General features: G+C 38.9%; 3 protein-coding genes and 4 non-coding genes across 9 annotated transcripts in view; 2 read left to right on the top strand and 5 right to left on the bottom strand.

The window, feature by feature from the left end:
- Positions 1-4354: 4354 nt before the first annotated feature.
- On the bottom strand, positions 4355-8830 carry LOC107832957 (CD48 antigen-like). 3 transcript variants are annotated; one of them, XM_016660903.1, is made up of 11 exons: positions 8495-8830; positions 8081-8168; positions 7309-7455; positions 6812-6961; positions 6604-6729; positions 6369-6532; positions 6202-6292; positions 5754-5846; positions 5431-5508; positions 4938-4965; positions 4355-4674 (listed from the first exon to the last, which is right to left on the bottom strand). In XM_016660903.1, exons 3-11 carry the CDS (start codon positions 7367-7369, stop codon positions 4530-4532), a joined length of 936 nt encoding a protein of 311 aa, XP_016516389.1. In that variant the 5' UTR covers positions 7370-7455; positions 8081-8168; positions 8495-8830; the 3' UTR covers positions 4355-4529. The 3 variants fall into 3 exon arrangements, with proteins under 3 accessions (XP_016516389.1, XP_016516390.1, XP_016516388.1); XM_016660904.1 differs by lacking the exon at positions 8495-8830 and having other exon boundaries at positions 7309-7373; positions 8081-8198; XM_016660902.1 differs by lacking the exon at positions 8495-8830 and having other exon boundaries at positions 8081-8198.
- A 905-nt stretch (positions 8831-9735) lies between these two features.
- Positions 9736-14202, bottom strand: LOC103152130 (natural killer cell receptor 2B4-like). Its single transcript, XM_016660905.1, has 10 exons — positions 14079-14202; positions 13799-13866; positions 13505-13654; positions 13293-13418; positions 13049-13212; positions 12869-12956; positions 12003-12089; positions 11658-11735; positions 11065-11092; positions 9736-10786 (listed from the first exon to the last, which is right to left on the bottom strand). The coding sequence occupies exons 2-10, from the start codon at positions 13860-13862 to the stop codon at positions 10648-10650; spliced, it is 924 nt and encodes a 307-aa protein (XP_016516391.1). The 5' UTR covers positions 13863-13866; positions 14079-14202; the 3' UTR covers positions 9736-10647.
- Positions 14203-14966: 764 nt separating this feature from the next.
- Positions 14967-24277, bottom strand: part of LOC107832958 (abl interactor 2-like) — a 22666-nt gene continuing 13355 nt past the window's right edge. Inside the window, exons 2-7 of the mRNA XM_016660907.1 lie at positions 16938-17063; positions 16703-16866; positions 16469-16556; positions 16256-16345; positions 15577-15732; positions 14967-15227 (exon numbers count right to left, since the gene is read on the bottom strand). Of these exons, the coding sequence (XP_016516393.1) occupies positions 15061-15227; positions 15577-15732; positions 16256-16345; positions 16469-16529 (474 nt within the window). The 5' untranslated portion in view covers positions 16530-16556; positions 16703-16866; positions 16938-17063 and the 3' untranslated portion in view covers positions 14967-15060. The remainder of the gene's footprint in view (positions 15228-15576; positions 15733-16255; positions 16346-16468; positions 16557-16702; positions 16867-16937; positions 17064-24277) is intronic.
- Positions 20383-20453, bottom strand: trnag-gcc (transfer RNA glycine (anticodon GCC)). The gene has a single exon. It is a non-coding gene; the product is annotated as a tRNA-Gly (tRNA).
- On the top strand, positions 20727-20798 carry trnad-guc (transfer RNA aspartic acid (anticodon GUC)). The gene has a single exon. It is a non-coding gene; the product is annotated as a tRNA-Asp (tRNA).
- On the bottom strand, positions 20927-20997 carry trnag-gcc (transfer RNA glycine (anticodon GCC)). The gene has a single exon. It is a non-coding gene; the product is annotated as a tRNA-Gly (tRNA).
- On the top strand, positions 21869-21940 carry trnad-guc (transfer RNA aspartic acid (anticodon GUC)). Its single transcript has one exon. It is a non-coding gene; the product is annotated as a tRNA-Asp (tRNA).

The raw sequence follows: 24277 nt of genomic DNA on the forward strand, positions 1-24277 counted from the left end.
ATTCGCGTTAACTAAAATGCCACCCAAAGCTCGTGTAATTACACATTTACACGGCGCTATGCTTAAGAAGCAGAAGAAGAACCAAATAAAACAACATATTCAATGTTTTTACTCACCAAAGCCAAACTCCGACGTGAAAAGGACGAGGAACCCGACGACGACGAATGTCCGCAAAACAGACATGATCCTAAAGTGAAAAATACCGAAACGAAAAAACACAACTTCGATTAATAACACTGATAATGCGTGTCAGTAGCAGTTGTGGGCTGGTTGAGTTGAGAGAGAAATAATTGAGTTAAAAAGGAAAAAAGATCGAGTCGAAGAGAACCGGGGGAGGGCGGGGCGCTGATGTACCAGTTACTGGAAGGTCTTTTGCTTTTTAGTGCTAAAAATAAAGGTAAAATTTAAATGTGAATGCCAGACAGTCTTATTCAATAAATGAGGATATATGTCCTGATGAGGCTTGTCAGATTAATAGTACTTTTCAAAAATAACCTTTTAGCAGCTATTAAACACACTACGAAATATAAATATGTTAAAACATATGTAATCTAATTAATCTATGTAATGTATTTCACGTGGTGATGGAATTGCTGACAAAGGAAATTTTCAGTCATATTCTAATTTATGGAATCAGTCTTTTTGTGCTGAATGCTTGAAAACAGTTTCATAATTCAGTAATTTTTTGTGAAGAATTATCACATAGTCGTCTTTTATTGTCTGATTTCATCAAGCGCTAAAAACATCAACAACATGATTCTGTAACAATCAAAATGTTATTAAACATTTCAAAAGCAGAATAAGTAACTTCCGTGTAAACCAAATGAATCCTTGTCAGTGAAAACTTTGTATTTTTCAATTATGTGATTCTGACTGCTCGGCTGCAAAACCTGCTGAATTACGCATAGCAGATGAGATATGATGTGTTTTTAATATAGCAAACATTAAAGATGCAAAAACCTTTTTGGGTCTGGTTGGGGCAGTTGGTGAATAGATTGACCATCAATGTTATTGGATTGATAATGCGTCTTAAAGCTGAGATGCTGATGTTTGAATATGTAAATATATTCTCTCTGCATATAAATATGTAAATAGTTTGGTGTCTGTCAGTTCTGTAAAGAGACAAGACAGAACAAAGCGAATTTCTCTTTTATATTGACCAGTAATTTTTACTTAACTGTCGCTGTAAGAGCCATGGTTTAAAATTGAACAAACTTTGGCTCTTATGTACTTTATGAAATATTTCATCCTATTTGATGATTTCTCCGAATATCATCACATTCTACGAACAAATGATACAATTTGTCCAGGGGAATTTTTTTTTCTTTTTTTATAAAAACGGGAGGTTATATAATTTTCTTTTCTCAGTCTGTCGTCACACGCAGACTCGTTGCCATGGAAACAAATAAACAATAGTCCCGAGAGCCCAGAGCAAAGATTACGTTCAGGTGCATCAGGAATTAACACTTAAAAAAAACCACAAAAACATTTTTGCCCCACAACAAAGGACATAAAAACACAGAACAAAACATTCTGTCTGTTGCAGATTTATGTTTCTGAATTTCCATTAGGCAGTGATCGCTAATTGAACCGAAATACTCCGAAGTGCGCACCGAGAGCACATGTTAAAGTTAAGCCAGCATAACTAACTTACTCTCCACTTTCTTGTTATATATTTTTTAATTAAAGCTTTTTGCTGACCTGTGAATGTGATCCCTTTGGACCTTGTTATCTTGTTGTCGTCGTAGTGTTGACAATTAATATCAAAACTTTGCGCCACCTTCTCAGATTCTTTGCTTGATTGTGTCATTTCCCCGACCACCGATATTCCTGACTCAATGCAAACCAACAGCGCATGTGGCGCAATGCCACGGCGCGCACAGTAAGTCACGAAACGTCCAATCCACTAGATCACTGAGCGGACTTGCCATTTACGTTTTACAAAGGAATTTTAAAAAGCATTACCTGTCTGTTAATGCTTTGACTACGACTTTCTATGTATACATAGATTCAGGCACATAAAGAAAAAAAGGATGCATGAAATATTGGTGGGGACTGTCCCCTTCATGCCAGAGTTGGTGGGGACATGTCCACGCTAGTCCTTCAGGAAGTTACGCCTATGGCTTAATATAATTAAGTCACATTTTGTTTCAGTGTTTGTAATTTTTCAATAATTTGTTAATTTCTTCTAAAAATAAATGATATAAATAAAATATTTGATATGGTTATAACATTTATTTAGTCATTAAAAAGATTCTGTACTCATAAGCCGGTAAGGCCTTTTTAAACGTTCAAGTTTTTCTGGCTTTTTGTCCAAATGGCTTCCCGTACATTTGCTCGTCTGAAACTCAAACCTACACAAATTCAGGACTAGATGTTGATTTTATCACACTGAACCTCCGTTAGGTTTATTCCTTCAAGAACAGTTGAGTTACGGGTTTATAAAATCAAGCAGCGACACGGACAACAACGTAGATGTTTACAACGCTTGTTTATTAGTAACCATGACAACGTACTTGCGCGCATGCGCAAGTCAGGTAACCGCGCTTCTCTTACCGAAAAGCAGCATAAATACCTCATATATCTTAAAGTCTAAATTGAAAAAATAAAAATAACACAAATAAAAAATAATTACAAAAGAACACATTTAGGTAGAACAAATCTATATAATAATACTGACAACAGGTCAAGTTTGACGCAAGTTCAAAAAGACAATTATATACCGACCAAGTGTATGTAAACTTCTTTTAAAAAGCTCTAAAAATTGCTAAGGACAATTACGTTTTCTGGCATTTAACAAATATAACTTATTGTGGTGGTCTAAACTTACCTAAAACATGAGTTTATCTTGAATTAACTTCAGAGATAAAAACATATGCCAATGTCTTTTTTTATTCAGTGCATGTATTAAACTTTTGTATCATATAGAAATATATGGTTTCAGGGTTATATCTAGTGTTTACCATATCTTCTTCATTTCCAAATAGCTCAGCAAAAGGCAAAAAATTAAATTAGCATTAGAGAAGACAAAGCTTGTGTATGAGATCTCACCTTGACATAAACTGAAGGTTTGTGTCTGGTACAATTTTGGTTAAAACTTGTTCTTCATTCAAGTTACTTGTTGTTGTTGGAGTGTAATTAAATTTTACTCAAGTAAGAGTACTTCATAATACTATTACTCATTTAAAAATAAAAAGTGTGGCGCAGTAAAACTAATTTTAAGTTGTTTTCCCTCTTAAAGTTACTCAAGTAAGTAAATACAACTAAATAAATGGAACTAGTTTCTGTCCAGCTGTGGTGAAAACATTCTCCAAACTGAGCTGTGGATCTCTGCAGCCCCTCCAGAGTTAAAATAGGTCTCTTGTCTTCTTCTCTGGTTAATACTGTCGCCGTCTGCCGTTTCATTTTAGGTGAACATGATCTCATCACCTCAAACTTTTTCACAACTGTGTCCCTTTTAACCAACTGCTGTCCTGTGAGGATAGCTGCGCTGGATTTTTTAAAAGTGTAACTTGTGCATGCCTCCACCAAAGTGGGAGGAGCCAGGAGACCAAAGGGCGTGGCCAAGAGTGGTGATGAGCCAGGTTAGCAACTTTATCGCTACATTCAGCTACATTTCAGACACGTTTGACGGATTTTTATCAAAAAAGTGGCCAGCAGCTTTTTTCTGTTGACGTCACACTTCTGTTAACTTTGCAACTGGCAGCCATCTTGGCAGGCAGTTGCCATAGAGGTGGTATGACAACAATAAACAAGCTGACTTATAAAAGCTGTTCCTAACTTATAAAAAATATAAGTACATTACAGTTTTTGAGTACTCTTCCCACCTCTAGTAATCCTAAGATAAATATCAGATATATTTAATGTAGATCTTACGGTGGAAATAGCAAAATTAGCTTAGCAAATGTAGCTTTTTCCTGCACGCTAACGAACAAACATGTAGCCTAGCTATATTTTGCTACACTTACTTCACCTGAAGTGAAGCCATTTTGTTCATGCATCTTTCTTTCGAACATTGGCCAAAAGTTTCCACATATTTTCTTTTTGTTGGTCTTGAAGCCATGTGTATGCCCTTGCCTACAAAGATGGCGCCGATCACTTCCACTTCAGCCTTGTGGGAACTAGGCTGGAGATTTCTATGCTGACGGCATGTGAAAGCACCGATGACGTTGCAGTAACTGTCCAGTGTCAGAAGGTTTTATACCCGAACATGGTGCTGTGTGACACGAACGCTAACCAAGCTGTTACCCTGTTCAACCTGAAGAGGGCAGCAATACGATGGTTTTAGGCCTAATATTGCAGAATTCAATACAAAAATGTAACAGTTTTCACAGAAACATAAAGATAACACCATTGTGGACCAATTTAGACAGTTTATGAGCAGAAAAAGTTGACTTGGGGTGTAACGAATGATTGATCTAAAATACTTTGCATCCAAAATCCCAATTAAAAGTATTTAGTTTGCTGTGAGGTGGCAAAAGAAAAAGCTCAAGCGGTGCTTTGCTTGATTCAATACGTCTGTGATGAATTTAGATGTCTCTTTGAAGTCGGAACTCCCGAAGCTCACGGCTCACCCTCCTGAGCTCCGGATTGTTCTGCACCCATCGTTCATCGTCAGGCTGGAGATAAAGATCTCGTGCAGAGCTGAACCTCCGTGCTGAAGGTGGGTTCGGTCTGTCACCACACCAGAAACAAAAGAGAAAGATATCGCAAGTAAATTATGTGTATTGCAAAAAGCTGCAGTTTGGCTCTGGACATATAAAAAAAAATTAATATTAAAAGACAAAAGTCTCGATCAAACAGTTGCAGCTTCTAACTGATTCTCCACAACCTGCAGTTCCTCATTTATAACCCAATGTGGATAAATGACCCTTGGCACAGAGGTTAAAGTTCAAGCTGTCTTGGTAAAGGTATTCATAGAAGATCAGGTAACTCACCCACTTTCCAAAGTTTCCAAACTCATTCCTGCAACAGAGATGAAAATGTGAGTTCAGCTACGTTTCTTTTACTAGTTGATGTCTGGCTGGATTGATATTTGAAGTTGTGTCCTTTCAAATGGATCTATTTCAACAAAACAAGTCATTACATCATATAAAAAGTGGTGATAAACATCAGTTCTCCAATAATAGAACAATTTATCTCATCTTTCACGTTTTAGAAAAATTGTTTTAGTAATGATTTGACAATTTCATGAAAATTAGAGCTAAAAAGGTCAACTTCAACGGCCGTATGGCAACTATTAGAAGATTTAGCTAACGTGACTGATAAATAGGAATATACTGTGGGAGTAAACAAAGCATTTGACACAACAAGCCATGGATTACTGTTGAATAAATTGGAGAAATATGGTGTTATGTTGGTTGCAGCTGCTCTAGAGGATAACAAGGAAGTCTGAGGGATGAATCCAGACTCCAAATGATCTAATGTTACCATTTTTCCTTCTGCCTTTCAGGGTCATAGCAGTCCTCTCTGCTTGGGCTGCTTCAGCAGTCTGTGCTTGTTTTTTCTCTGTAAAAATGAAAGAAAAAAAAAAGGAATGTTATATCCACCGTGGTTCTTTAATCACAGAACAGGAAGATTATTACAATTATAAAGCTTATGAAATACAGCTGAGTTTTTAGTGTTTACACTAATGCGATGAAAGTCTTGCATGGCGATATTATCTAAAGTCATTAAATAATTGTAATGATTCAGTATTAAAAACAGGAAGTAACACAGGAAAGCGACTGCTTCATGTTTTAGTGAACTCTCACCTTTCCTGTGCCTAACATAGCCACCAACCGCAAACAGAGTCAGGACCAGAAGCACAATTGGTACAGCCACTGCTGCAGGATGAAACCCTGAAACTACAGCGTCAGTTATTGAAACTAAGCCATTCACCAGTTCACCAGCTCCAGACTGTAACACAGTCCAACACCCACTGCTGTTGGTACTAACATGCGTACTTACTCATATTTGACATGTGGCATTAAAGTCATAATGAGAACACCATCAGAACCATAATAAAAACAAAATGCAATTGTCAAATGAAAAAAAGTCTCCAATCTAATCTGGTCTCAAGTAAAATAGAAAAGGTAGTTATATTTGTTGTTAAATCACAATAAACTGAGAAACAATGTTTTTGGGTTCAGTTTTAATATCCATAACTGATCACAGCCAGACTTTTTAAAAAGGACACAGATGGAAATGTCTGCAGCTTACCGGTATGGCTAATGGGGTTAAGCACCACATCACTGGACGAGTTGCTAAAGGGGTTTAGCAACATGCAGACGTAGGAGTGCTCCCTGTTCGCCTAAGAAGCAAATGGAGCATCATGGGTTCATCCCGGTTGTTTGTACTCAGAGGTTCGGCTTCACCTTAAAACATACCTTTGTTAAGGTCAGCCTCGTGGAACGGGACAGCACATCTTTTCCTGCTTCCCATCTGTACATGACGGGTCCGAAATGAGAAGTGATGTTGGCTTTACAGGTGAGGTCACAGAGACTCTTCTCCTTGTTGCATTCCAAGAACACTGTGGGTTTTGGGACCGGTTCTGACAGAAACACCAACAGATTAGCGTCAACTGGACTCCGATTAAAGCTCAGTCAAACCTGCTGAACTCACTGATAACCCAGAGCTCTATCACGCCAAGAATCTTGCTGTCTATCTCAGGGTTGTAGTGGCCGGTGTCCTCTACTGTCAGACTGCTGATGATCAAACTTCCAGTTGTTTTGTCCAGGCCGCAGCGACCTGGAGGCAGGATCCAAATACAGGCATGAATGAATCTGCAGGGGTTCAGGTGTTACGACGAGTCAATCACACAGGAACCTACCAATAAAACCTCCAAAACACGTTGTATTAGCTCCAGACCACTCCACGATGATGTTCATGTTGTGCTTCCAGATTATGGCAGATATGGAATCAAAGGTCTGACCTGGATGCATCACAACCGAGTCACCAAGTTTTGCCAAGATCAGACGAGCTGTGAATGAAAAACCAAAATGTTTTTATCACTTTCTGTGAACTTTTTCCTGTTTCTGAGCAGCTTTAATATTTTGACACCACTCAATCATATCTTTTTTAAATGTTTTCTTTATTCCCATAAACAAAGCAAATCTGTAGGTATCATCATAAAAACTCTTAGAGTTTTGATCTGCAGATATACAACTTTGATATCATGCAAGTTGGCCCTTTTTTCCTCCATGGAGTAGCTGTCAGCATATAAGTAGTAATAATAAAAGTTTATTCTGTTCTGTAATTATGTCATTTCTATCTCTACCAAGCAGAAATACAACCAGATAAAACAATATAATCATTGTTTACACTCACCACAGCTATTCTGCGTGAAGTAAAGGAGGAGCACGGCAGAGACAGTCCAGAAAGCAGACATGATGCTAACATGAAAAGTACCGAGACCAAAAACACGCCGACTAGTAATACTGGTGATGAGCGTCAGCAGCAGATGAGGTGTTTAAGCTGCGGAGAGAGAAATAACAAAGTTGGAAAGGCAAAGTATGTAAATATGTGATGCTAACCTCTGTTTTACTGAACGGATTTTTTGGAGATGATTCAGAAAAATATTTCAAAAAGTGAAACATCAGACACATTCATCACGTAATTTAAGTGTTTAATTCTATTTGGCTTGACGATGACTGCACACAAATTATCCAGCATCTCGGAAAATTTTAATATTAAACAAGAAAAGTAGGAAAAATACAATAAAATAACTAAAAAGCTCTGCGTTCTTTCCTTTTGCAACAAACAGTCCACCATTTGTCTAATTTTTCTCTAATGCTGGCTCATTCCTTCTTAAAATAAATGACAAATTAAATACTTGACATTACTTTTGGATTTATTTAGTGATTTGTTTTAGTTTTTGGACACTCGTGAGCATGAAACATCTATTAAAACCATTAGGTACAAATAACTTTAAATATATTTTCTCTTGTCTGAAAGACAAACCTCTCTTATTATTATAATCCATTAAATCAGGACTAATAACGTTGATTTTATCGCAGCGAACCTCCTGACTGCTGCTGAAAGGATTTCTTTCTACTGAACATTTGTCCATGTGAGATTGAGTCCAAACAGAACCACTTACTTCCGGGTTTAAGGTCAGAGGTCAGTGCACATGTAGTTTCATGCTATCACTTCCATCTTTTGTTGTTTGGTGCTGTCGACTCCAACTGCTAATTGAACGAGAAGATCAACTTCTACTTTATAAAAAGCAGGAAAACAGTCAAAGTAAAACACGCAGCCATCTGATGCATCCTTCAGTCAGACATAACAAAAAGATGTGCAAGTGTTGATTTAAAAAAAACATTTCTTTAGATGAAAGAATGAAAAGTAGCAATGAACAACTAGCCAGCTTCAAATAAATGACTCACGTTACTCATTATAATTTACAAATGTGGGTAAATGAAAACAAAAACACTTTTAAGTTTACTCTGTGGTTTCCAAAGAGACAAACAGACAAGAAAAAGGGAAGCAGTAAAGATAACACAGCCGTACTCACTGTTTCTGGCGCTGCCCTGCCCTCCTGTCAGTTATGTTGCTCCTGACAGTTGGTGGTTACCATAACAACCAGTAACCATGGAGAGAATCAGGATCAGCCCTGTGTTTCTTCCCCAGCATTATATTAGGCTGATTTAATTATACACAGGGTTTCATGTGTAATTTTTCCATATTTTGTATGTTTTTATCTACCATCATAATTAATGCTGTGCATTTCAGGTGTGATCTGTTAGTGTTACATCAGTGCAGCCCTGCAGTAACAAACTCATGGACCCGTTTTCCAGCATCACTCCTGGACAGAATATTTGTAATCTGGAGGTGAAAAAGGAAAATCCAAGAAGTTTAATATGGGCTTTAAGATACTTTATTTTATTATTTGATCTTTTTCCAGAGGTTCTGGTTCAAAAACAACAGAGAAGAAGATGTAGCTGAGCATCGTCAGCATAATGTAACGTAAACATTCAAGACTGCAAGAAATATCTATGAAACTAAGGCTGAAGTGACAGAAATAAAGAACTAAAAGCTACTGGGATATGTGGTTCTAAATCTGATACACATCTGATCTTTTCAAATATGACCTGTGTGTCTGCATGGTCAGGTTGCATTTATTTGACCTTATACTAAATAAATGTCACTATCCTGCATCCTGGGAAGGAAAACCACGACCATGGTGGACAATAACCCAGAATAAGTTGTTAACACCGTAGCAGAAAAATGGGAGAATGCGACACCAATAACCATTTTAAGCCCTTTAGAGGCTTTTATTTTTTAAAACACAAGTCTAGAGGACGTGGGCACTCATCATATACCAGGAGCCACCTCAGTCTGTCCCGCCGACCTTCCCAGATGTCCTTCAAGCAGGTCAGAATCTCCCTCCTGGTTCTCCAAAACTCTTTTAGGAGGTCCAGGTAGACCCGTGTCTCCATGTGACCTCAGGCTCCTCCTGATCCAGAACCTGAATTTAATGGAAACACAGTTAACAGAACAAGCTTGCACCAGCAGAGGGCGTCACACAGGTTCACCGTGAACTATGGCCTTGGATATTGTTGGGTGTGTGTGTGCTAGTCTTTCTTGTGTTTTCTCTGTGTTTGAAATATCTACATGATGCCTGTGTGTGTGTGTGTGCGTGTGTGCGTGCGTGCGTGTGTGTGTGTGGTTGTAAGTCAATACTGGCTCAACTTCAGAGTTCAAAAAATCCATAATTAGTCTTGAAATTAAATGATTATTAATCAGAACTATACCTGCAATAGAATACAATATTTTATTGATCCTCAAGGGGAAATGCATTGTTTACCATGTTCCATCTTGCAATGAGATTTTAAAGACTCTCGAGGCACCGTTAAATTGACTATACACTTTTACATTTTGGTGCCCAAATGGTACATTTTATAAAACTAAAATTAAATATCAATATTTTTCTTTTACAGACAGAATCTTTCTGTTTTTATCCTTGTTTTATACAAGAAACTGGCTTTTGTAGGAGAAGAAAACTCAAAATATGCAAAACAGTCCAAAGAAATAAACTGCAAGGAAGAATATTTTTGATGTTTTAGCCTTGAAGTGCTGCTGATTCCTGCTCGGTTTGGCTGCAGCGCCCCTGGGGGGCGCAGTCGGTACTGCAGCAGAGAGCAGACATGTTTGAGTTGTACTGAAAAAAACGAGCAACTCTTTTAAGATGGGGACAAAATCCAAGCAGTCCAACTCAAAATGTTCAGAGCACAGAATGGACTAGCTTAGCCACTAGTTTATCTAAATATGCTCCTAACTTGACATGTTTAAGTTAGGAAACTTAAATAAACCAACACCATTCTTTGTGGTGTAAAGGTATTGTCCCATAAAGCTGCTCTTCTCGGGTGAAAACATCACTTCCGGATTCTTCCTCGGTCAACAAGCAGCGCTCTCAAACTAGCTGCATTTTTATTTTCTTCTTATTAAAACGACATTATGTGTCCACCCTTTAAACATTAAGATAGATCTTTAAAAAGGAGTTAACATGCCAGGCCCGGTTGATATTATGTCAACAGGGTAACAACGTGACATTCTTCTAAACTACTTTGTGTTCAAACTCCAAATAAAATGTATTTAGTTTGCTGTGAGGTTTCAAAGAAAAAGCTCAAGAGGTGCTTTGCTCGATTCAATACGTCTGTGATGAATTTAGACGTCTGTGTTAACTTGAAGCTCCTGGCTTTGCTTCTTAAGTTCCTGGTCGTCATGCAGGCGTTGTTCTTCATCTTCCTGGAGATAAAGGCGTCCTTGTCTGGAGTTCATCTTCATCATCGCTGGTGAGGTCAATCTGTCACCACACCAGGAACAAAAGAGACAAAATCAACTTACTGAAAATAAATTTTGCGTGTTGTAAAGAGCAAACTGCTGCTTGGTTTTCTGAACGTGTAAAAAAAATGTTTAATATTCTGAAACAAAAGTCTCCATCAAACAGTTGCAGCTTCTAACTGATTCTCCACAACCTGCAGTTCCTCATTTATAACCCAATGCTGATAAATGACCCTTGGCACAGAGGTTAAAGTTCAAGCTGTCTTGGTAAAGGTATTCATAGAAGATCAGGTAACTCACCCACTTTCAAAACTTTCCAAACTCATTCCTGCAACAGAGATGAAAATATGAATTCAGCTACGTTTCTTTTACTAGTTTATGTCTGGCTGGTTGATATTTGAAGTTATGTCCTTTCAAATGGATCTATTTCAACAAAACAAGTCATTACATCATATAAAAAGTGGTGATAAATATCGGTTCTCCAATAATAGAACAATTTATCTCATCTTTCACGTTTTAGAAAAATTGTTTTAGTAATGATTTGACAATTTCATGGAAATTAGAGCTAAAAAGGTCAACTTCAACGGCCGTATGGCAACTATTAGAAGATTTAGCTGATGTGACTGATAAATAGGAATATACTGTGGGAGTAAACAAAGCATTTGACACAACAAGCCATGGATTACTGTTGAGTAAATTGGAGAAATATGGTGTAAAAAAATAATCTTTGCAGCCGGGCAGATGTAACTCATGTTTTTGTTGCTTTTGTCCGAGAAAACCTGTTGAGATGTTGGTTCAGGACATCTTAGAGGACAACAAGGAAGTCTGTCTGCTTTCCATTAAAGTGCAAAGAAACGAGGGATGAATCCAGACTCTAAATGATCGAATGTTACCGTTTCTCCTCATGGCTTTCAGGCTCATAGAAGTCCTCTCTGCATGGGCTGCTTCGACATTCAGTGCTTGTTTCATCTCTGTAGACGTAAAAAAGAAAATATATAAGTTAGTTTTCTGATTAAATTACTGCCAACTGAAAAGGGAATGTTTGTTTTTCACCATTTATTTCAGCTATCTGCGACAGAAACAGAAAAAAATTCAAAGCCATACGTGAAAAGGAAACGTATGGACCCAACAAACGGATAAACACAAAACCTTTTTACATTAGGATGGATAAGATTTCCTTGTTTTTCTCCAAAAATGGGAAGAAATGTAACATGATGAGACGTTGTAATAATTCTCACCTTTCCTGTGCTTGACATAGCCACCAGCCACAACCAGAACCAGGACTACAAGCACAACAGGTACCACCACTGCTGAAGGATGAAACCCTGGAGATACAGAGTTAGTTATTAAAACTAAATCCGTCCCTGTAACACAGCCCAACACCCGCGGCTCTAGCTGCTCTGGCTTTATGTGGCAGAAACGTAACATTGCATCCACCGTGGCAGCCATGATGGTGGCAGCATCATGCTAAGGGGGAAGCTTTTCATCAGCAAGGACAAGGAGGCTCCTTAGATTATTGATGATCCATCATTTTGTAATTTTTCAGTTTTTCACCGTTCTCTGGTTATTTTTTTTTTGTTCTGTTCATCAGTTCATCCCTGGTTCCTGTCTTTAGCGTTTCTCCATGTTCTTTTGTTTTTACTTTGATTATTTTCTGTGTTCATCATTATTGCCATGTCAGTTTATTTCTCCCAAGTTTAGTTCCTCTTTGTTATGAACTTTCAAAAAAAAAGTACTCCATCTGACTTATGACTTAAAGTTATACTACATCGTTTTCATGAGGTAGTTAAGTCATAATAATGAGATGAAAGTTTTTAAATTTTCCTTATGACTTTGTTATCTCATAGTTATGAACAAGTTATGTCATAATTATGAGATATAATTTATATATTATTTTATCAGCGGCAGAAATTCCCCTCCGTAGTTGTTGCTCTTCTGTCACTAATAAATGTTTGAATAAAACAATTAATATAAAAGATAACCAGAATAAATAATAAATACAGTTGTCAATTAATAAAAAAGGGTAAAAGTTATTTCCCCCATGAATAAACTGTTAGTAAAAGCCAGACTTTTTAAAAAAAAGACAGTTATATTTGCAGCTCACCTTCTTTGATAGGGGTCGCCACCTCGTCGCTGGATGAGGTGCTAACAGGGTTTTTCACCTTGCAGGTGTAGGCACGACTCTGATTTTTCTACGAAGCAAATGGAAAACAGCTCTAAACCGACCCATTATGGTGTCATTGAGGATTTCTCCCCAGACAAATGGATCCGTCTTACAACATACCGTTGTTAAGCTGAGCTGATTATCAGTGGACACCACCTTGTTTCCTGCTTCCCATCTGTACATGACGGGTCCAAACCGAGAGCTGGTGTTGGCTTTACAGGTGAGGTCACAGAGGGTTTTCCTAGGGTTGCATTTTAAGTGCACCATGGGTTTTGGGACCGGTTCTGACAGAAACACCAACAGATTACCGTCCGCTGGATTCAGATTAAAGCCAACAAAGTTCAGTCAAGCCTGCTGAACTCACCGATGACCTGGAGAACCACTGGGTTATGACTCAAGCGGTTAATCTCAGGTGTGTAGCGGCCGGTGTCCTCTACTGTCAGGTTGTGGATGATCAAACTTCCTGTTGTTTTCTCCAAGTCACTGCGACCTGGAGGCAGGATCCAAATAAAGACGTCACATGAATGAACCTGCAGGTCGCAGGTTTTACAACACTTTAATCACAGGTGAACTTACCTTTATGACTTTTGTAAAGAATAATGTCCTGTCCAAACCACTCCAAGATGGGGCTCATTTCGTGCCCCCAGCTTATGGAAGTGATGTTATCAAAGCTCCGACCTGGATGCAGGACAACCGAGTCACCGACTTTTGCGTAGATCATCACAGCTGTGAATGAAAAACAAGAACTTTTTCACTTCTACCTGCTAACTTGTCTCTGTTTATCATGTCTACTTTTAGTTTTTTTCTTTACACTTATAACAGAAGGAAAACAGAACAAAATAAAGCAATATATTCCATATTTGTACTCACCACAACTCTTCTGCACCATTAAGTAAATGAGGAGAACGGTGGAAAAAGTCCGGAAAACAGACATGATCCTGATATGAAAAGAACCAAAAACACAACTTTGACTAGTAACTCTGGTAATGAGTGTCAGCAGAAACAAAACACACATACTTCAGTCATTCACTATGAAAACAAGCATCTGTACAAATTGAAAAAATAAAGAAACAAAAAAAAACAAAAAAAAAAACACATTTCTGTAGATAGAAGAACCATGCAACAAGCCAGGTTTGGATAAATAACTTACAAATGCAGAAAAACAAAAATACCTCAAGTATCTCTATGGTTTCCAAAGAGTCTGTTCACACAAAGCTAACAAGGTAACATAACGCACTGCTCTCACTCGTCAGTTAAATAAAACCGTTATGTTTCTCTCGACAGTTGCTGGTTACCATAGTAACAAGCGACAGGAAGCTCCTCCCCTTTTCTGTTGCTATCAACTAATCACGTCTCAGCTAAAGTTCTACAGCTTTTTATTTCTTTCTCACTGTTAACGTTTTAATTATGTTTTTTAAATCTCTTTCTCACATGCTGTTTTTATTTTAATTATGTAAAGCACTTTGAAATGCCATGCTGCTGAAATGTGCTATACAAATAACATTTGATTGATTGATTGATCTTCCAGTCTTATGCACTAGCACATATATTAGACCAATTTAATTATATACAGGGTTTTGTGTGTAATTTTGCCATGTTTTAACATTTTAAGTGTGTTTACTTTTACAGCTGTTAACTGGAAGGATTACTCTTTAGTTTGTTTAGGGTTATTTTATTTGACATGTAGAGACTGATGTTAACCACCAACTTGTTTTTTTTCTCTTGTTTCGTATTTTTACATTTTTGATACAAAGTAATGTTTCAGTTACCACTGGTGTGATAGTTACTGAATGTTAAATATATGTGTGTATTCTAGTAGTGAACATAGTTTGTTTTTCAACCTTTATTTAACCAGGTAAAAATTTATTGAGGACAAAGTTTCTTTTACAAGAGACAGACTACGAAAATCAGACTTTATATTGGTAGTTAAGAGATAATAAGAAACACTCAATAATAAAATACAAAGCCAACCTTTATTTTTTTTAAAAAAAAGTCATATTTGGAAAATAATCACAGATGAAATGTGTAACGAATCAGTATTTTTTACTTTTTGAGCTAAATCACTGAAATAAATGAACTTTTTTTATGATATTAAAGTCGATTGACATGCATTGTTGTTCAGGCTTAGTTGCCTAGTGAATGATGGACGCCACGTGGTTGCCAGGAAAGAGCCCGGTGCTCCCGTTCATCACGCCGTCAAACCAGCCGTTGTCGCTCATTTCGGTGACGTAGATGATCGCCCCCTGCTGGAAGGAGAGCTCATCGTCTTTGCTACTGCTGTAGCTGTAAACGGCCACCACTGAGGAAACAAAAAAAGAATAAAGAAGACAATTATGCCAAACTGTAATGTCATTAAAACTCCTACATTATATTGATAATTAGTTGTAGAGGTATGGAACCTCTTTCTGTCACTAATAATACATTTTTCCACCACAGAACTAAAGGTATGAAGCAATATTTATGCCAAATGTCATGTAACAATTCGTGAATAAAAACATTCTAAAAGTTGATGTTTCTTTACATATTTTGAAATATTATCTGTGGGCTTGCAGAGGCTGATGCTCGTTGGGAGACAAAAAGTTTAGGAACCTCTGTTCTAAACAACTTGAGTTATTTAAGGTGGATCTAAACACCTTAACAACACAAACCTTTGTCTAAATAATTGCGTGGAGCCCAGAGAGGGTCTTCGTCACGATGGACCATGAAGTTCTCTTCATCGTTTTCATAGTCCTCCATTGGCAGCGGAGGAGATGTGAGCTGCTTCGGATCCAACTCTTCAGCAGGTGAGTCAACACGCGACATGTCTGAGAACAGAAGCAGATTTAAGGCGGGTTGAGTGAGCGCAGCACCTCCTGGTTCAGGGAAACCCATCTTTACCCATTTAGGTGATGTACAGTCAAAGTATGTTTTTTTTTTATACATAAGCTTGCATTTTAGGCCAATGAAGCTCTTTGAAAGAAATTGTTAAATATCTAATAACGCTGAAAAATAAAACTAAAGTTGCAAAAATTGTAAAACACTCACCAACTGCGGCCATGGCTCCAAGTCTCCCTGTAATTTAAATGCAAATGTTTAAGATTTTCTTTCCTTTTGTTGCCACAACAGACAAAAAAGCTGTAACTTTTAAACAAGCAGTTAATGTTAAATCAAGCCCTAATATGAAGTTTGCATTTGTCAAATTGGTAAACTTTATTCTTCTGTTGCTGATTATTGAAATTTACACAATAAAGCTCACCTGAAGTGAACATTAAAAGCCAATGTGTACTTACAGTAACTAAATAAAGCATAAAAAGGTGAGGAATATCGAATGCTTTTGTGGACTCTTACGTTTTTTGCATGCAGCAAAAAGGCCAGTCCCAACCAGAATCAGTGCTATAATCAGGAGCTTTACAGTCAAAGCAGTATATTTAAAATTCTCTGCAAAAAAAGCATGAAAAATTGACTTAGCAAACCACACTGTTTACAGCTGAGTTTAGACATTAGTTCAGGTCATTTTAGAACAAAGAAATAAAAATATTCAGAATGTGTGCTTTAACTCACCCCTACTCACCGGCTTTGATACTTCTTCACTGGAGTTGATGCTAATGGGGTTTCTCAACATACAGGAGAAGGAGCTCTCCTTATTGTCCTAAGAAACAAATGAAAAACAGCTCAAAACCAGCAAAGTTTCCACTTATATTCATTCTATAATCACCACTCAGGGTTTAAATGTGATTTATCTTGACAACTAGGTCACATCCTGACTTGAACATTTAGGTCATTTTGTGTTTGTACCGTTATAAAGCTCAGCTCCTTGTCGTTGGACAGCTCTGTGTCTCCTGTTTGCCATGTATAAGTGACAGGTCCAAACTCAGAGGTGATGTTGGCTTCACAGGTGAGATTACAGACGGTCTTCTCATTGTTGCAGTCCACGGATACCGTGGGTTTTGGAACCGGTTCTGGCAGAAACACCAACAGATTACCATCAACTGCATTCAGGTGAAAGCCAAACAAATTTGCTGAAACTCACTGATAACCCGGAGATCCTTTTTGTCAAGAACGCTGTTGTTGATGTCAAAGGTGTAGCTGCCGCTGTCATCCAATGTCAGATTGTTGATGATCAAACTTCCACTTTCTATGTCCAGGTCACAGCGACCTGGAGGCAGAATCCAGAAAAAGAGATCATGCAAAAATGAACCTGCAGAGTTTTACAACACTTAATGGCTCAGTCTCCGGTGAACTTGCCTTTAAAATCTCTGTAACAAGTAATGTCCCCGCCGAACCACTGCAAGGCGAGGTCCGTTTGGCGCTTCCACGTTACGCTACTGATGATATTAAAACTTTGACCTGGCGCCAGGGCAACGGAGTCGCCTACGTTTTTGTAGATCAAATCAGCTGTGAATGAAAAAGAAGAACATTTTTCTTTAACATGTTAAACACTTTCGGTCATATCTTCTTTCCAGACCTATTTTACTTTTAGTTTATTTACTTCTGACTCATAAAATAAATAAAACGTCTGTATAATTAGAGTAAACGCCTCTAATCATCATGTCCTGTGTCAATTATTAGCCATTGTAGAAAGTCCAAAGAGACACTTGTGGCAGGTTGCTGCAGATTTTAACCCTTGTGTTTACAAATGGAGTCCAACTGATACAAGTGATCACTTGTATCAGTTGCCTCAGTCCTCGCACACACAAGGGTTAAGTTTAGCTAGACGAGATTAAAGATGGTTAAGGAGGTAACAGAACTTAGTGAAATTTCTCTTCAGTTGTTATGAAGCTAACTCAAACTTTGTTTTGTTTTGCTAAAAAGAAAAAGCCAAGTTAATTAAAGATTACAACTCAAACTGTTACATATTGATGTTATACTCACCGATGGCAACTGTCGAAGGCACGGCTCGAAATATGTGAATAATCACAACTGAAACACACAGTAATACCATGGCTTTTCAATCAATCAATCAAGAATTTTTAAATTGTAAATTTAAAAAAAAAGAAGAAACACTTCAGCATGTACGGAGGGCTAGAAGCAATTATGGGGTGAGCGAAAGTGATCTCAGACGTTATAGGAAGAAAAAGAAATGTCTACATCGGTGTATACGCTTGACTAGAAAGGAATCGGTGGTTTCCTGTTGATTACAAAACATTGAACCTGTTCCATCATGAGATAGAATTAACCTCATGATTCTAGCTCGTCCGGTTCTGTTTGGAGCGTTCGCTGTTTGAAGAAAGAACTGAAGTAGCATCTTCTCGTTCTTCATTCAAATATAAATATAACCACATTAGCCGACAGTTTCGAGTCAACGCTTACTCTTTGCTGAAAGGGGAGACAGTAAAGCACTAAAAATGCTGTTCTCGACAGAATTAAAGCTGCAGGTAGCATTTAATGACCCTCGCCCCCCAATGCTACTCCTGCATTGTCATGCACTGCTAGCTCTACACTTCCAGCAACTCTGCTATTTAATTCCACATGTCGCCACTAGGCGGTTCTAAAAGTAATGCATCACAGATTTCCAAATAATTCAGAGGTGTTGTGAGTTTGAGTTTCACCTTCAGTAATGTTTTTGTCTCATCCTAGCCCAGTTTGACAACCTGCTAACGGTACCTGCATCTCCTAGGACCAACTACAGACAATGTGAATACATTTCTGTGTTTACATTTCTTCATGTTTCCTCACCTTTTGGAGAACCCTGGATGGCTTCTGACCAGATTACCTCCTTTTGAAACATTAAGATGGCCTTGAGGTCGGTTGTGCTGCTGACACCTCACAGTCACATTTGGAGTGCAGGATAGTTTTCCTGGCTAATGATCCTTTTGGATGAAGTGTTCAATTCAGCTATGAAAGCTCAATCAAACACAGCAGGAAGGACAACTCCAGGCTGCTTCATGTCTTTGGTAGCTCCAACGCCCAACTCCTGTCATGTCCTGCACTTGGAACAGCTCAGTGGAAACCACATTTCCAGTTACCCACTGGTCCTGGTGGAAATGGTAACCCTCCTGCTGTGATGTACCTCTGACAGGAATCCAAATGCAGACCTTTACACCTTCTCTGTGCAGACAGTTCAGCTGAATGTTCCCCATGCACCACATCTTCAGTATGGATGACTTAAACAGAGGGACGTTGTTGGGATCCTTGGCCAAGTAAAACTGTTTCATTACTTTCTCCACTCTTTCCAGCAGCTCTGAAAAAAGTGGATATCTTGGTCCTGCAGTGCTCATGGATATGTTGTTTGGTTGAACTGGCTGGTTCAATACGTAGGTCTCTTTGAGCTTCTTCAGATCTTCCTGATCCAGCATAACCATCTTCTCTACTGTCCCAAATTTCCTTCCAAGTGTTCTTGGCCTGAGAGACACACCCAACCAGCTGGTCATCTTCAGAAGAGGCTACTGCAACTTTGTCTCTGCTGGCTTCATAGTCAAAGACATCTTGTACCTCCTTAAAACCGAGAACATGCTTCACAAAGGTCAGGTGGATCACCTTGCTTGGCCTCTCTGTGATACAGATGCTGGCTTCCTCATCCTTTTGCAAATTTTGGATGGGATACAAAGGGTAACCCACATCATCATTTTGTAAAACCCACCAGAAAGTCTCTCTTCTGCATTTTCCAAACTGAAGGTTGGAGTCACCCAGGACTATCTGTGACATCCCTTCCACTTTTACGAACCATAGACAAAGCATTTTGCTGTACAGCATCCTCTCTCCTTGGCTGAGATTTGTCCCACAGACTAAGATCATTTTTGACCTTTTTGGCCTCTGCATAGGAGCTGAATGGAAATGGTGTGTGGCTTTTCCTGAAGAACTGTCCATGTACCCCAGCCTCTGCATCCCAGACACTCTCAATGGCCTGTAGATAAGCTAAATAAGGTTGTTTATATTTAAGATGCATGAGCTCATTCACTTGCTTGGCCATATCTATCGGTGACTTCCTGAAGAAGAAATCCAAGAACACTCAGTTCTCCTGGATAAAAGATGGTCTTCTAAAGCGTATTGACCTAGTATGGAGCAAAAAAGATTGGAGCATGTATTAATAAATAAAACACGTGACAACATTTGAAAGAAATTTTACAGAAAATCTTACAATTAACTCCATTACACTAATTAACATAGAATTCAATTCAAGCTTTGTTTAAATAGTACCAACTCACTTTATACTCAACATAATTCAAAAAGTTTCTGTTTAAGGAAACTCAGCAGATTGGCTTGCAAAAAGGATAATATTTCTAACCTCCTGAGAGGCTTTTGTTTGCAGTGCATTTTTTCAGCCTCCTAGTTACATGGGATTAATAGGTCCTATTGAGTTTAATAACTAGACTTATGATACAACAAGTAGTTTTTGTAAAGAAAAAATTATAACCTCATATAAGGACTGTTTGTTTATTCCCTGATGGGGAGGATGTACCATTTTTTCTGCAACACACAGTTGCTGCTCTTCCTCTTTATATAAGACATCTCATACAAGTAAACAAAAAAGGGTCTGCATTGGCCGGGAATCGAACCCGGGCCTCCCGCGTGGCAGGCGAGAATTCTACCACTGAAGCACCAATGCTGACATATCCATCCTCCTGCCCTTGCACACACACACATTCTTGTCCTTATACAGAATGGGGACTTTTGACTTTCATACATTTCAGTTACTGCATTCATGCCGACCCCTAAACAAGGGGATCCACTATATTAGGACTGGCCTTTGGTCTCTATAAGGCCCATCAGTCTTCAGATGACAATATATTTTGGTAACTAGCAACTCCAAAACCCACACATAACCTCTACGTTGCCTCAGCTGGACCTGAGAACACCGGGTGTAGGGTCTGTTCCCAGCTCCTCGTTAGTATAGTGGTGAGTATCCCCGCCTGTCACGCGGGAGACCGGGGTTCGATTCCCCGACGGGGAGAATGTAGCTTTTTTTTTTTTCTGCCACATACACCCTATGCTTGGGTGTAGGGTCTGGTGGTAACTCCTCGTAAGCAGTGAGTATCCACTCTTTATATAAGACATCTCATAAAAGTAAAAAAAAGGGAGTGCATTGGCCGGGAATCGAACCCGGGCCTCCCGCGTGGCAGGCGAGAATTCTACCACTGAACCACCAATGCGCACAGAAGTTTGCTCCTACGCACGCACGCACGCACGCACGCACACTTGTCCTTCCACTGAACTGGGAACTTGGTATTGACTTCCATTCAGAAAACAATATATTTTGGCAACAAGCAACTCCAAAACCCACACATAACCTCTACGTTGCCTCAGCTGGACCCGAGAACACCGGTTGTAGGGTCTGTTCCCAGCTCCTCGTTAGTATAGTGGTGAGTATCCCCGCCTGTCACGCAAAGGCCAGCCGAATATAGGTGTAGTTCACCAAAAGCCTAAAAACCTGAGGTTCCTGGTTCGATTCCCGGTGGTAGCAAACTTTGTTGTCCCTTTACAAAGAAATGATTCCTTGATTATGTTTTATATTTCAGGTACTATGTTTTACTACATGGAAAGCAAGTCAATAATGCAAATTAATTGCACAACAATGTTTTTACCGTTCTTTAACTATATTTTGCATTTGCATGCCTATCTGAATATATCAATGTCCTATACAGTTTTTTTTTTTTTTTTGCGTTTTTAGTTTNTTCAAAAAGTTTCTGTTTAAGGAAACTCAGCAGATTGGCTTGCAAAAAGGATAATATTTCTAACCTCCTGAGAGGCTTTTGTTTGCAGTGCATTTTTTCAGCCTCCTAGTTACATGGGATTAATAGGTCCTATTAAGTTTAATAACTAGACTCTGTTATGGTACAACAAGTAGTTTTTGAAAAGAAAAAATTATAACCTCATAATAAGGACTGTTTGTTTATTCCCCGACGGGGAGGATGACAATATAATTTGGTATAATTTGGTAACTAGCAACTCCAAAACCCACACGTAACCTCTACGTTGCCTCAGCTGGACCCGAGAACACCAGGTGTGGAGTCCCTTCGCAACTCCTCGTTAGTATAGTGGTGAGTATCCCCGCCTGTCACGCGGGAGACCGGGGTTCAATTCCCCAACGGGGAGGATGTACTGTTTTCTTCTGCAACATACAGTCGCTGCTCTTCCTTTTTATATAACACACTTCATACAAGTAAACACACACACATTCTTGTCCTTATACAGAATGGGGACTTTTGACTTTCATACATTTCAGTTACTGCATTCATGCCTACCCCTAAACAAGGGGATCCACTATATTAGGACTGGGCTTTGGTCTCTATGAGGCCCATCAGTCTTCAGATGACAATATAATTTGGTTACTAGTCACTCCAAAACCCACACATAACCTCTATGTTGCCTGAGCTGGACCCGAGAACACCGGGTGTGGAGTCCCTTCGCAACTCCTCGTTAGTACCCGCGCAGCAGCTGAGAATTGTTAAGCTAAACGTCTCTAAACCGTTTCCCATTCATTTCCAATGGTAGTCCTAAACCACTACGGATGTAAGATATTTTTGACCACTATGCTATGGTGGCGCTGTCCAATCTTATGTCCGGGAGTGACACAGCCCTCTCCTTGCTTGGATTCAGAAGAAGACAACTTTACAGCTTTTAAACTGAAATCTTTAGGAGAACTTCCCAGCATTACGCAGAGAGAAGAAAAAATATCAAAGAAATCGATCTTCACATCCATCCTTCTTAATTTTAATAGGTAAGTGATGCCGATGGATATAAAACATGTTTATCATCACAATCGCATCTTTCAGCCGAATATATTATATGTAGCGGGAGCATTACTTTCTACTACTACGGTGTCTGGTGTTACCTAGTAATATAATTTGTCTTCTGATTTAATGTTGATTGGTTTATGTGTCGGTTCTACATTGATTAGCTCTTATGTATTAATCATAACATTTAAAGAAAATGTATTTGATCCATTCTTTTTTGCTCCACACCAGGTCAAACTGCAGAAGACCATTTTTTAACCAGGGAAACCAAGCGTGGTTTTCCGCAAGGGGCCCCTTGGCTTCCTTCTTCAGGATCCCTCTCCTGAGGCAAAGAAGATCAAAAATAATCCCAGTCTGAGCCTAAGAGAGAGGATGTTGTGCAGCAGAATGCTATGACTGTGGTCCGGGAAAGAGGAGGGGATGTCACAGACGCGTCAGAAGTCCTGGGAGATTACAGCCTCCAATTTGGAAAGTACAAAGGGAAGTGTTTCCGATGGCTCTTAGAAAATGATGCAGGTTACACTTTGTACCTCATCAGAAACCTTCAGAAGCAGGAGGAAGCTGGAATCTGCATCACTGAGAGCCTTAGCAAAGTAAACCACCTAACCTTTGTGAAATATGCTCTCAGTTTTAAAGAGATTAAAGATGCCCTGGACTATGAAGCTAGCAGAGACAATGTTACAGCAGCCTCTTCTGAAGATGACCAGCTGGTTGGTTTTGGCTCTCGGGCCAAGAGCACTTGGAGGGAAATTTGGGACGGTAGAAAAGATGGTTATGCTGCTTTCATAGTGAAGAAGAGCTGTCTTCCTGGGACCAGGATGAAGAAGCTGCACCAGTACCTGCTCAACAGACAACAGTCCTCCTTCAGTCAAACCAACACACCATCCAGTGAACCAGATAAATGTCTGGGTGAGCAACTATGAATGTTGCATTAAAAATGTTAAGATGACAGGGCAAATACTGCCTTAATTTTTTTAAAATGCAATATTAAATATCTGTTTGTTGCATAGGTAACACTATCCGGATGCTATTCACAACTTCCTTATCTGTTGTCTTAAAATTATAATGAAGCCACAGAGAAATAACAGATTAACACTTCTTTTCAGATTCTAGTACAAGTGCAGCTTCAACCTCCTTTTCTTTGCAGACAGTGCTGAAGACGGTAAGAACAGATTGCATCCAAAAAACGATTTTTTTTTAACTCTGAAGTAGTTTGACTTATTAAAAGCATTTCCACACCGTCTTTCAAATATTTTGTAAATAATATGACTACTATTTGGAACACATTTTACAAATTTGTAATTTAATTGTTTATTTTTGCATTATTGGGAACCTAATTCCATGTGTTTTCATATTTTTATGACAGCTTCCTCAGCTCAGCCACCCTTTGATGTGCCCTTGCTTCAACATGACCATGACATGAACAGCTGGAACTGTTCTCAGCACCAGAAACTGTGGATGAGGACAGAGCTGCAAGATCTTGGCCTGTGACCTGGGTCTCGTCCTGTGCAAAATGTTGGAAATGCAATTTCCCTCTGGCGTCATCCTCCGCAGCCTGAGCTCATAGACACAGTGGCTGAGCTCCCATTTGAGCTTCACCAATTCTTTATTTGGAAACCTGAAAATTAAATCATGTCAAGGCTGAAAAATAACTAGAACCTCCCATGTCTTCATGGATGTCCTCAACCACAAGTTG

Source organism: Poecilia formosa, unplaced genomic scaffold (genome assembly GCF_000485575.1).
Source record: "Poecilia formosa unplaced genomic scaffold, Poecilia_formosa-5.1.2 Scaffold301, whole genome shotgun sequence".
NCBI lineage: Eukaryota > Metazoa > Chordata > Actinopteri > Cyprinodontiformes > Poeciliidae > Poecilia > Poecilia formosa.